Source organism: Athene noctua, chromosome 2 (genome assembly GCF_965140245.1).
Source record: "Athene noctua chromosome 2, bAthNoc1.hap1.1, whole genome shotgun sequence".
NCBI lineage: Eukaryota > Metazoa > Chordata > Aves > Strigiformes > Strigidae > Athene > Athene noctua.
This window is the reverse complement of record NC_134038.1, coordinates 25,574,560-25,588,186: the sequence shown is the minus strand read 5'-3', so window position 1 is coordinate 25,588,186 and position 13,627 is coordinate 25,574,560. Positions and strand designations below refer to the sequence as shown.

The 13,627-nt window shown below is 40.0% G+C and overlaps 1 protein-coding gene across 2 annotated transcripts in view; it reads left to right on the top strand.

The window, feature by feature from the left end:
* The window catches only part of CPQ (carboxypeptidase Q), a 170,540-nt gene that overhangs the window by 151,484 nt on the left and 5,429 nt on the right, over positions 1 to 13,627 (top strand). Inside the window, exon 8 of one of the 2 annotated variants that reach the window (XM_074898671.1) lies at positions 10,593 to 10,749. In XM_074898671.1, coding sequence (XP_074754772.1) covers positions 10,593 to 10,749 — 157 coding nt within the window. Of the gene's footprint in view, positions 1 to 10,592; positions 12,830 to 13,627 lie in introns of those variants that run through there. The other variant, XM_074898672.1, reaches the window with a different exon arrangement.

Sequence of the window (13,627 nt, the reverse complement as noted above, 5' to 3'; positions counted from 1 at the left end):
GTCCCAGTCTTCACTTGATGTGTGACATTTAAAGCTTAAGGGCATTAAAATAAATCACATACTCAGACTTTAACTGCTTTGCTGAGCTGAGGCATAAACAAACACATGAAAAAGAATTCTAAATTAGAGAAATTGCCGATTTTGCAATGACTTTCATCCCTCTTACACAGTGTTTAAAAGAGAATGCAAAATGTAAAGGATTTATAAATCCAACAACTAATTTTAAAACTATCAACTTTGTTAAGCAGTCTCTACATAATACATGTAGTGATATACCTCATTTTAAAGAAAGCACAAATGAAATAAACTATATTAAAATATACAGAATATAGAGATACATATACAGATATCTAATACAGGTATATAACCCTTCTAAATTGAAATGCCCTAAGTAGGAAATCCCCTGAATAGGGATCTGTGAATCACTGAACCAGGGTGCTCATGGAGCCAAAAGAAAGGCTGCAAAGGCAGAAAATACAAAAGTAATGGAAGAGTACGTGTAGCTTTTGAAGGAGGAAGTCATGCCTCGCCAATCTAGCAGGGCTTTTCAGGGGAGTTTATAACCATTTTGTAGCTGGATCTGGTCAGCAAAGTACAGTTGAGTCTTCAAAAGCTCCTGGATCAAAGACCTTTAGAGAAATAAGCTACTGTGAGATAAGAGGTATTTTCCTCTTGCAGAGTAATACCTGATTAAAAGAAGGTAGAAATAAATTGTCAGCCTTCATAATGGAGAAAGGCTTTATTAGGCTGCCCAGCTACCTTTTTGTTGGCACTTTGGATGTTCACAAAACTCCAGGTTAGCTGCAAAGGGAGCGAATAGCAAGAATAGCAAAATGGCAAAGTTTGCTGATGACTACTTCAAATATTTCATATCAAAACTGATGCTGACTGTGAAAATGTCACAGTAATCTTACGGTAGAAAATACCTAAGCAATACAACAGCCGCCAACATTTTTGTGTCAATAAATGCAGAGTAATGCACTATATGTGCTATGTATACATGGCAACAGGATATATGTGAGTTATTTTCAAGAAGACTGATCTTGAAATTATTGTCTGGATAATTGTCTGAAATTGTCAACTTTTTTGACAACTGAAATTGCCCAGGGATGATAAAAAATACCGTGTTTTGTGCAATTGAGGAAGGAAGAGAGAAGTAACAGAAAACATTCATAGGTAATGTGTTGTAGTATGCCACAGTCACATCACGAGTCCACTCACATGCCGGTGTTTGCAGACAGTATTGGGCTTCTCATCTCAGGAATGCTGAAACACCATTAGAAAAGGGAGAAGAGTCACCAGCAGCCTGCATCCTCAGAGATATTTCATAGTTTCTGTACAAGGAGGACTCTTCAGCTTGGGAAAAAACTGCTGAGTTGGGATGTGATAAAAGTGTATTAAGCCATTGATGGTATGAAGAAGGTAAACAAAGGAAGTCAGGGTGCTTCTACTACAGTTCACAAAGTGAGAACCATAGTGTGCCCACATAAAATGCTCAAGCACACGGTGCATTGCCGCAGGAAGCTGTGGAGAGCAGAGGTGTAAATAGGTTCAAAAATGGGATTAGTGGGCCTACATCCCAGGTAGCCAACCTGCAAGCATGGGGTCATGTTTGTGCAGCGCCAGCTAGGAAGACTCACCCTTTTATTTTCTTTGTTTAGAAAAAGAGCCTTGCTGATATAAGACATAAAGTGGATGAGTGGAGGCAAAGCTTCCAGAGCCTTTTACTGTTGAAGCTTCATCTGTTTGTTTTGGTTTTGTTTTTTTTTCAGTCAAGGGCTGTTTAGGATATTATTTTAGAGTCTAGTCAACCTGTGCTCTATGGAATAGAACTGCTTCCTTCCCTGAGACCTCATTTCACAGGATTTCAAGTGAGTTTAGACTGATTCCCCAGCTGTCACTGGTCCTCTGCCACAATGAGTGAGAGGTTAATGCGTTGCAAAAGTAACTGTGATAATCCCGAGCTGTTATTTAGTTTGTTTAGTGTATCCAGAGGATTAATTCTGAGATGCATTAAGTAAAACAAGAAATAATGCACACTTCATATTGTCTCCCTTACACTGTAGTCTCATTTAATTAGCCACTGAAACAACCAGCTAAAAGCTTTCCCTCTGCCTTCTTGTTTGAATCATGAATTTTAAAGACTTTTGAGAGAATGACTCAGGAGGTGAAACAGCAGGGCTTCTGATGTTATTTATAAGCTGTATACTGGAAACTATTCCAGTGTCTGTAGCCATGAAATTCAAGCAATTTAGCCTGTAATTTCATCATTTGAGACTAAATGACAGAAGAACTAATGCTGTCAGCGCCCCACTAAACAGCATTAGCATTCTCCATTGCCTCTGCTTACTTGAAAAATGGATAATGAAATAATTGGCATTAAAGCCAGCTATCAACTACAGGTTATCCCATGAAAGAAGAGGTTAATACGTGCACCAAAATACGTGCAATACATGTCTGCAATAATTGAGTTTTCATTACAGTAATAGTTCTGAAGATTGTGATTAAGTGAGGGCAGCTCACAAAACATCTATGCAACACCTAGCAGAAGTAGCCAAGCACTCCACGGTGTTTGCAGCAACAGGGATGCTGTGGCACAGGGGAGCCTTCCAGCCAACCCATCCCAAACAGAACTAGTGTTGCAGGAGTTTTACTTCCTGACCACTTAAGATATAATTTGAAGGAAAAATCATGTGTCTCCCCACCTCTTCCCTGCATTTTCGACCTTTCAAAATGTCTGGGCCGCAAATGCTCCAGCTATGAGAAGTGAGAGGCTGTTGATTCTGTTACTGTGTGGACATTTGTGTACCTCCACATCCCCATTTCATAGGGTTTGTAGGAGCTCAAAGCTGAGTTAGCACTCTGGTGTGAGGAGGAGAATGCTCTTATCTTCAGTATTTATGATTTCCTGGTACTTAGCATGTTTTAACTGCATAGAATATTATGATGTGTTCCTTTGACTCTTTTTTTACTATTTTTAAGTCCTTGATGTAAAGGAAAATGTCATATATATTTCATCAGGACATACTTTATTTCCAAGGCATTGTAGTTTTTTAGTACATTCCTGAATAGTGTCATTGGCATTAAAAAGGTCTGAGATTGGAATAAACTTGATGATGAAGTTAATGCGTTTTTCTTGTTTCTTAAGGAAAAAGCAGGAAAGAAAAGAAATCTATAATACATGGGGGGGGGGGGGGGGGAAAAGGAATCTGTCTTTTGTAGCCAGGAAAATCACTGCAGAAATAAAAATGAGGTTTCAGATCAGATCATGTTTGTTTTGATATCTTACTACACGCAGTACCTTTGATAGTATGGAGATTTGTCTTGACAGGGAGATGAAGCTCGAACACATAGGTACTTGGAAGATGCAACACGTTAGCTTGCAAAGCCTTTCTTCTAGCTTTGTAAACTTTTGGAAGCATTGAGCAATATATCCTTTGTTAAGGCATTTCCAACTTCACTGTTAAGAGGTAGTACAGCTTGCTCAACAGGACACAGGCCTAGGCTCAGTTGTCTGGCATCTATTCCTTTCTGAGCTGCTGCGAGAAAATAAACGTCCCATTTCATCTCTGCATGCCTCTGTTATCCTGCAGTCCTTCTTGTCTGTTTAGAGTGTGTGTTCTTTGGAGCTGGAGTGTTTTCTATCTGGAGAGGTATATATACTGTGTAAAATAGTGGAGTGGCAGTTCTGTTGGCTCCTCTAGGGACTATTGTAAAATAAAGCCTGAAAACGTTACACATTGTTGTAATTCATTAGCATATTAACTTCACTATATATGGCAATGTACATGTAGAGGTCAGTAGCCCAAAGATCTAACTGTAATACTGAAGACCCAGCACACCCAAGAGAGGTTATACAAACAGTGAGGAATTTCCCATCATATTTGAAAGTTTCATACAATAGTTGTGAAGTCTACTTGAAGGGAAAAACAGCTGCCAAGACATTGATCGGGCTGTACAGCAAACGTGTACTGATTTCAAGACTCACATTTGGCTTCCTTTGGTAATTAAATGCTATATGAGATATAAAAAAGAAAAGAAAGAAAATGTAGGGAAGAAAGTAATGCAAATTATTATACACTGAAAAAATGTTCTGGGGTTGCTATATGTCTTCCCCATATCTATGAACATATGTGTGTTTTATGGAAACTGCCTCTGTAAGCATTCTGATAATCAATAACTATTTTTCAGTCATTGTTTGCACTAATGACAATGATTTTAAGACTTAAATATCTAGCAATAGAGTTTAATTCTAATGATGACTGATCACAGCAGTGCATATGAAGACAGTAGTGCCTGATGCTGATTGACAAGAAGCAGTGGTCATCATTGACACGCTCATCATTTATTTTGTGGTCCATTTATCCTTTTACCTCAATAGCAGCATTGCATCTTCTTAAGTTGGCAAGAAAAAAATGTGGCAGACAGTTTATTAATGTGCAAAGAATTGGTGTTTAATATGGACATGTTGTAAGGCAGGTAAATATTCTGGTGATCACCTAATTAATATTCACATTGTGCATTCCATGCTGAGATCAGAAGCTAGAAGGGATGGGGTGTTTCTCAGAATTCCTCAACGTGTAAGTGTATTTTCATCAAGAAACTCTGACACAGCTGATTACTGAAAAGACGTTGTCAGTATCAATTACCAAAGCAGCTGCTTTTACCTGCCTTATGCAGTGCATCATACTGTGTATGAAATAGCTGGAGACTCATGAAATTAGTTCAATACATGAATGAGCTTGAATTGCATTTGTTTGTAGTGTGTCAGTTATAATAGTTGTCTGAATGAGCCAAGGAAATGGCACCATGGGTTAGAGAGTCCCACAGAGTAGTTGAGGTTGGCAGGCATCTCTTGAGCTCATCTAGTCCAATCCCCCTGCTCAAGCAGGGTCAGCTGCAGCAGGTTGCCCAGGACCATGTCCAGTCAGGTTTTGAATTATGTCCAAGAATGGAGACTTCACGGCCTCTCTGGGCAACCTGTCACAGTTGACAACCCTCTCAGTAAAACAGTGTGTTTTGGTGTTCAGTTGTGATTTCCTATGTTTTGATTTGTGGTGATCGTTTCTCATCCTGTCAGTGGGCACTACAAATAAGAGCCCAACTCCATCTTCTTCGTTCCCTCCAATCTAGTATTTATAAAGATCTCATCTCCAGGCTGAACAGCCCCAACTCTCTCAGCCTTTCTTCATATGAAGGATGGTCCAGTCCCTTAATTATCTAACTGGCCCTGTGCTGGACTCCAGTAAGGAGCTCCAGATGGGTAGACAAAGGATGCCATTTCTGGAGATGGTGCCCCCGGTGTGGTGGCACAGGAGGTGGCGTATCTTACTCCTGCTCCATGAGGTAGCCACCATTTGGGGCTAGGAAACAAGGTCCTGTTGACATGTTCATGACAGTACCTCGGGCAAATCACAAACAGGGCAAATGGAGAGAGTGGCAGCAACAGTAGCAGCAAAAGGTTGACAGATAACAGTTGTTATGTTTGGTTGTTGCTTCTGGTAATTCACATTAGTAAAACAAAAAGCAATGGACTGCTTTTGTGCAGTTTTGTACTGTTGCCTTGTTTTTCTCACAACTTCACAACAGTGAATCGATTCATGGCTGCTCTTGGTGGCAGAGCTTGTATGATGGCAAGTCTTAAAAGAACATGCAGCACCTGGGGAAGGGAGAAGGGATATTTATGTCTGAGAGACTGGTTGAACTGTGTGTAGCAGACCTGCAGTACCTAGGATCAATATGTTTCCTAGGAGCTGGATTTGATCACAGGACACCTGCCTGCTGTGCTAAGGACACCCCTGTGATTAATGATTTTGTCAGCTCAAATGACACCAGTATCACCCCAAAGCCCCCAGTGCAATTTGGGTTTTTAATGGGCATTTGGTCACACAAGAGCATATGCTGTTTGTGCATGTTTTAAAAATTATTACGTTTATGGAGTAAGTTGATCTGTTTGGCAAGTGCTGCCCTTCTCTATAACCTGAGGACAAAATCGGTTTCATCTGAAGCCGGCTCAGCGTGCAGACTCACTAATAGGTCAAGTATAAGGAAACAAGCTCAGAAGGAGTCAAAAGCAGAAAAATAAAACAAAATAAAAACCCACAACCTCCACAACAAAGAAACCAGAAAGCCCAGCCTTAGAAGTTAGAGACATTACTGAGTGTTTGCCTCTGACCCTACTTATGCAACTATTTCCCACAAAGGGCAAGTAAGGTGGTGCCTCACTGTGACAAGGAGAACCCTGCTTTAAGTTCCCAAAACACACACATCGTGCTACTGAATAGTGGACTGCTTGGCCCCAGCAGCTGCTCCAAACGTGGGATATATCTTCTCTGGTCCCTCCTTCAGACCTATGTCAATGTGTCCCAGCAGGCACCTGCGGGATCACATAGCTGCCGTTAGGTTTTGAACTGCACCACTGTACTGAAGAGGGTTTCCTGCCACTTTGTAACGGAACTATGAATAATCTGTATATTATCTTACTGCAGCTGTAAATTATTAATTATTTTCAGTTTTTAATTTCCAGTATTTTTGATACATTCAAATAATAACTACAGCACTTTTGGCAGCGGTTTTTAACATTCCACACTTTCATGCCACAACACCTACTGCATCCAGCTAGAAGCAGTTTCTCACTGATTTCCTTATTGGCCAGCAGTGTTCCTCATGTGATTTGCATCACTGTAAACATGAACAGACTGAAAAAGTACAGTTAAAGAGGGTTGTTTGGCAAACATCCCTTTTTTCTTTATGGGTGTTCTTGCTCTGCAAACACAGGAAAGCAGCAAAGTGCATAAAACATGACAGTGAAGCACCCAGCCCATCATTTTTCTGTTTGAGTACTGGTTCCACCTGGAAATCAAAAATAAATGTGATACATGTCTACCTAACACCATCTGTGGATTTTTAAGTAATCAATTAGACCTTTCAGACTCTTGTAAGGCTGTGTACTATGCCCTTTCTAGGTGGCTAACATGGAGGTGGGTCAGTAATTTATAGGTCTATGAGACATGGCTACTCACGTGTTTTATTTCACTGCTAGCTTATGTAGCTGGCAAAAATAAGCCTCCATTTGTCACTGGCTGTTGTTCCTGAGGGAAATGTTACATCATAACAACAAAAAACCCCTTAGATCAATTTTAGGTGAAAGAACAAAATGGTTAGCAACTGGAGTTTTAAAACTTGAATCTAGGTGAATTTTTCCAGTTTCTTTCAAGCTTCTGGAAGTGGCATGTTGGGCTTTCAGGCCGATTTTGTTTGATAAGTGTTAATAATTCAGTGGCTGTCGAGGATACAGTACAGTCAGCCAGATGATATGCTTTGAAACCTCACTGTTTGAAGCATTATGCAGAATTCTTCTCTCCCTGCCCCTGTCTTCTGTAGGATGTCTGCTTGTGCTCACACCATTGCTGCTTCTGTTAGTTTTTTAGAAAAGGGTCCGTAGTATCCCATGGACCTTATTTAGGTAACCCAACATGACCACAGTCCTCAGAGCCCCACAGAGCTTCCCTCTTTGCTGTCATCTGCAGGGGTTGAACTCAGTTCTGGGGGCATTTACTGGTGAAAGGACACTATTCAGTGTCTTGCTGCAGCCTGACAACCTCTGGAAGCCATAAATATCTCCAGGCAACTAACATCAACATGGAGGAGTCTCAGGTTTGGAGCAGGAGACATGAAAATTGTTTGCAGTCATATCTGTGCCCCAGGATGTTTCATGTTTAGAGGCTTGCGTGAGGCCCTCAGCTGTAAACTGTTCTTGTGCTCAAAGCCGAGAAAATGGATTTTCACTTTTGTTTCTAATTACATAGGATAAAACTTCTTTCTTAGGGTCTTTTAGTTAGTCTCACAAGATGCTTACAGGTCACTGACAAGTGTCACAAGCCAAGACATGAAAGTGACAGCACAGCTAGTTTAGGAACCCCTCAATATTCTCTCTACACACAGACATTCTTGCTTGATGCCAAAGTCAGATCATTTGAAGGCTCTGGAGCACAGGTCGTACGGGGAGCGGCTGAGGGAACTGGGGGGTGTTTAGTCTGGAGGAGGCTGAGGGGAGACCTCATCACCCTCTACAGCTACCTGAAAGGAGGGTGCAGAGAGCTGGGGATGAGTCTCTCTGACCAAGTAACAAGTGATAGGACAAGAGGGAATGACCTCAAGTTGTGCCAGGGAAGGTTTAGACTGGATATTAGGAAGCATTTCTTTCCAGAAGGGGTTGTTAGGCGTTGGAATGGGCTGCCCAGGGAGGTGGTGGAGTCCCCACCCCTGGAGGTGTTTAAGAGTCAGGTCGACATAGTGTTGAGGGATATGGTGTAGTTGGGAACTGTCAGTGTTAGGTTAATGGTTGGACTAGGTGGTCTTCAAGGTCTTTTCCAACCTAGATGATTCTGTGATTTTCTGATTTTTAAAATCAACTTAGAGAAAAAATTCTGTTTCAGCATTTCAGGGAGTTAAACATTACAAAGCAAAGGGTGTTTTTATAATTGCATTCATGGAGATAATATGCTACTTTGTAAATCCATAGTTACAATGAATAGTTAAATGTCTATGACAATTTCCAGGCAACCAAAATTGGTTTTTGTCTTACAAAAGTACTCAAAAATTGTAATGGTTTTACCTCAGTGGATTAACTTTTAATGTGTCTGTAGTGCAGAAGTCCATCAGTTGAAGAATTTATCATTGTTCAACCCTTTTGTGCTTGTATATATTTAAAAGAATTTAGAATCAAATTTTGAAAGTGAATATGAGTTGACATAAATTCAACGCTGAAATTATTGGAACATAATTCACCAACCTGTAACAGCACAGTGACTTCTGTGGGATTGCATTTCTTCCAGTCAGAAGCAAACAGGTCTCTTAAGAGCAAGAAGAGCCTCTTAAAATAAAATCAATCACAATACCATATAACCATATGCTACAGCATTTGGTCTTTTTGCATATCATCTCTCTTATGAAGGGATCTTGGATGTAATTATAAAATGCATTACCTTTCTATTCCTTCGCTTTAAAATAGCAGTGAAACAAGCAGTTCAAGTCAGTCCCCATTACAGCAATAGAAACATGCCTCTTAACCACAGTGAGAGCTGGACTCTGTCCTGAATGACTATATGAGTGATCAAAAGATATGTATTATACAAATGTACAGTTATGCTGTGAGAAATTTTGCTTTCATTCTCTTCAAAGGCTTCAGGCATCTCAGGGAAACCAAGAAAAATCATAACAGTAAGTCTTATGAGCACACAGGAGTTTATCAAAGCCCTCATCATCTGAGACTTGAGACTGATTTCCACTGCGTGTAAATAAATATATGAATAATTTATTTACATCATCTTTATAATCAAACAATCCTGTTTTTTTCTGTCTTAGTTGGTATGGTATGAGTAGCCTTAGTCTGTGTTTCCACCTGGGGCCCTTAGCTCTTACTTGTGAATTCACATCAGTACTTGTTCTCTAGGTCTGATGACCAAGCAAGAAGGGGTCCTGTTGTGTTAGGTGGATCCTACCCTGGGGGCTGTGCACCTCCTAAACTTGACCAGTGGGCAGGCCATGGGAATCAACACAAAGGAACTGCAAGCAGTGGGTCAGTGTGGTGGGGGAAAATATCCCATTTACTTATTTTCAAAATTTGGAGTGGAATTCTGCTAATGATGGAAGGGGGTTTGAGATTAAAACAAAGCAGATGGAGGCTGATAAAACCAGAGAAGAGGCAGAGGTAATGAGTTAGGAGAGAAGATATTGCAAGTGGACAGGGAGTCAGAGTGGTTCAGTGGGACTGGATCAGGCAGAGAATGGCCAGGGTGAAAATCCCTGCTGGTGTCTCTGCTGCAGAGCCCAGTGGGGTGGCAGCTTCTCCTGCTCTTCTTGGTTTTGGTCTGCCTTGGGCCCTTGACTGATGTCTCAGTGACATTATTTGTGCTCCCTGAGCCCACCTGACTGAGGGAAGAGTTGTCCTTTCCCTGCCCGTGTGCCCCCAGAGGGAGTCAGTTGATCCTGAATGGGAAGAACTGTGGTTTCACCTAACTTGCTTCTGCCCCAGCTGATGAGGACTCCTGACTGCAAGGGTAATGTAGTCCAGGGCTAGCTGGGTTACCCCAGGTTATCTGGAAAACAGCTCTGAAACAGCACATCCTTGTGATGAACAGAGGCTCAAAAACAGACGCAAATTCCAAAGCGTTCCCCAAGACAAATAACAGCAAGGAGAGATTCCATAACTCAGTCGTAACTCATCATTGGAGCCATGGGATGAAGAATGGAAGAAGCACGGCTGTGTGTGGGGTTACTGTAGGGGTTTTCCCGCTTGGTCTCTGGTAGTCTTAGAGGAAAATGGATATATACTGTTGCTGAGGAAATGAGTCTCCCAGGGGAAGGTCAGATTTTCCCCGGTGTGAATTTTTGCTGCCTCATGCTCACTCAAATCAATTAACTTAAAACCTACAAACTGCACATGCCACAGCTCTGTACAGTTATTATGTGGAACTTTATACAGTTGCATGTGGATTTAATCATAAACAGCCCAGGAAAGGATTCAAGTTTATATGGCTCTCTAAATATTTGTATTCTTAAAATGGAATATTGCCCATTTTTCTCTGTAGGTGCCAGCTTGCGTGATGACATCAGTAAATACTTCTGGTTTCATCATTCTCAAGGGGACACGATGACAGTTCAGGATCCAAACCAGATGAATCTCTGTGCTGCTGTTTGGACTGTTGTCTCCTATGTAATTGCTGACATGGAGGAGATGTTGCCAAGGTAATAAAACAGCAAGAAAGAAGATTTCTGTTCTTCAGTAAAGATTGTGAGTCCACTAATGCATGTGGTCTACAGCTGTGGGAAATTCTGTTTTTCACCCTGATTTTGTGCATTATTGTGACTGTTTTCCTCAAAGCACATGCTCTTCTACATGTTCCTGTTCCTTTTTGTTGTTTTGATACCTTCCATTTGTGATTCTCACTTAAAATTTCTTCCTTTAAGTGCCTTTTAAATTTCTGATGAAGGTATGATACCTCTTTGACTATGATATAATAACCATTTGTATGCAAAGTGATCCTGTGCAGCAGGAAAACTATACTAAATAAATTTGCTGCATCAGAATAACTAATATATTGAGTTAGTGTACACTTTTATGGGCTTGTTTTCTGTCTTTCACTCTGCGTGTTAGAATGATGTACTATTAATAAAACAGCCCTTTCTTTTTACCCTCTTAAGGTAATACTGTAGTTTCTATACAGTTTTCAGGTTATAGGACAAATTAGTCTTGGCTGTTTTAATGGTAATATGTGGTAAAATGGTCAAATAATAGTCAAAATGCTAAAGTAATAGGGCTTTTAACAGTTCATTCAGCTCCTGCTGTTAAATTTTATTAAGGGTTGCTTCATGTGAGACTCACATAAACCAGGACATAGAGGACCAAAAGTCAACCACAGGACTCCCATATGTCCTGTGTTTCTTTGGGCACCTCTCTGTGGAAAGCTGTGCGTGTCCTTTTATTTCTGATTAAAGACTCGCCTAAGTGACATACAGAGAATTTCATATGGCAGTTTTTCTCTGAAATGCCATGATGTTTCAGAAACAACATCACAGCTGTGATTTGTGACCATCACTACCTGCCAGCTGATATCCAAATGAAGTGTAAGAGCAGATTTTGATTCAGGCTGCTGAAGCCATTCCCGGCTGCCCCTCTCTTGTGGGAATTCTCTCCCCTGATAGAAGATGGGTGAGAGGATGCTGGTACATACGCACTTTGATGGAGGGATTAATCTAGGAATTTGATTCTTGTATACTTTGTTGAGCATTGGTGTTGTTTTTTCTTCCTGCTTGAATGTTATGAATATTCAGATGAGTTTCAGAGGTATCTGTAGATAACTGATGTTGGGAAATATTTTAAGGTAGATGATTTCTGCTCATTTCTTTGTGACATGATCCTTGTTTGTGATTTTAAGTTTTACAACAAGCAATCTTACTGATTTGAATAACTGCTGCAATGTAATCAACACCAAGCAACTAACATAAGGAACAACACAGAGTATTAAACCAAATGGCAGGCAGTCCCTGGTGCTGTTAATCAGGTCCATAGTGGAGCAATAGCTGAGTGATGAGCCATTCATTTTTATAGAATTAATAACCATGTTATGTTTACCATGATAATAGGTTTTACATCAAATTTATTAAATATTTCATTTTTCCCTCCAAATCATTTTAGGAACATAAAAGCCACCTGGATATACTCTGCTCTTTCTTTTTAAAGAAGCGTATTGAAATAAAATTAGCAAAACTTTACTCTGCTTTCAAGGCATGATGCCTATGCTTCTTTTTTCTGATTTGCTTGACAAGAGCATAGCTAGTGGTACTCACCACTGACAGATCCTCAGCTGTCTCTAAACCCAGCCTTCACAGAATATTACTGACTTTCCTGAACTGCATTCCACATCATCTTCTCTGCAAGGTATGCCACTTTGTACATCAGAGACTCGGAAAGGTTTTTCATGAAGTTACATTTATTGTTACAAATCTTAACCTGTGTTCACTTGGACATGGGGTTTATTTGTGTTTTTCTCCATTGCCTTAAGTCAAATGGAGAATCTCTGGAGACAAGAATACTTTCTGCAGAGAAGAATGCTGCAGTATGCACATGGCACCACAATGCATCACAAGATGTGTTTGTTGGCTCCTAGGCTACATAAAATAGGCTGTCAAAATTAAGACCGTAAGACCCCTGATGAAAAGTTAACCTTTATAATGTCAACTTTAACTCTAGAGAGAAGCATTGCAGAGTGGATTTTGAAAAATATGTTCAAAAATCAGAATTGCCATCTTATTTTTATAGAAATAGTGAAATTAAAATATTTTAGTTCTCAAGTTGAAAAACAAATATTTTTTTTACATGTAAAAACATACCTCATTCAAATAAGACATTGTCTTTTTGATTCACCCATTCTTATTTGTCTGATCTGTAGTAGTTCTCAAACCTAAAAGTTCAGCTGTTCACAGTGCTGTCCTGATAACCTGTCTGTTCAGATTACTGCTCTCAGAAATTTCCATCAACAAAGAGATTTTAATAAATGTATTTCCTTTCCCAGTGGGATATTGTACCTTCTATGCAATAGCTTGTCTTTATTGCTGCCAATGTAGCAATTATGATGTTTCAGTTGGTGGCAATTAAACATATTTCAAGGGCTCTTCTGAAGCGATCCAGGTAAGCCAACATAACTTTGCTTCCCATTGGCATGCCACCTTTGATCTTTGAGAATCTTTCTCAACTTTAGTTGAGAAAGTTGTAGATGAGGATATTATTTATATTACTATTATTGTCAGGGTCAGCTGCCATAAATTTGTGCTTTTCCTAAGTATTTTGACAACACTCTAAGATAGAGGGACCATGTGTACATTTCCCTCCAATAAAATAAAACACTGTCAGCTTTGGACTGGATTGCTTTTCACCTGCAAAGATCTGTGAGCTGAGAGTTAAAAAAACCCACTGGTAGTATTTAAATATATGTCAAAAATTTAAATTTCAAATAAACATTTTCCTCAAGGTATTACAAATCTCTTGCATCTACTGAGAAGGAAGGCCCCTGGGTAGCCTTCCTTTCTGCTACAACTCAAAGCTTTCAGACATAGTTACAGAGGG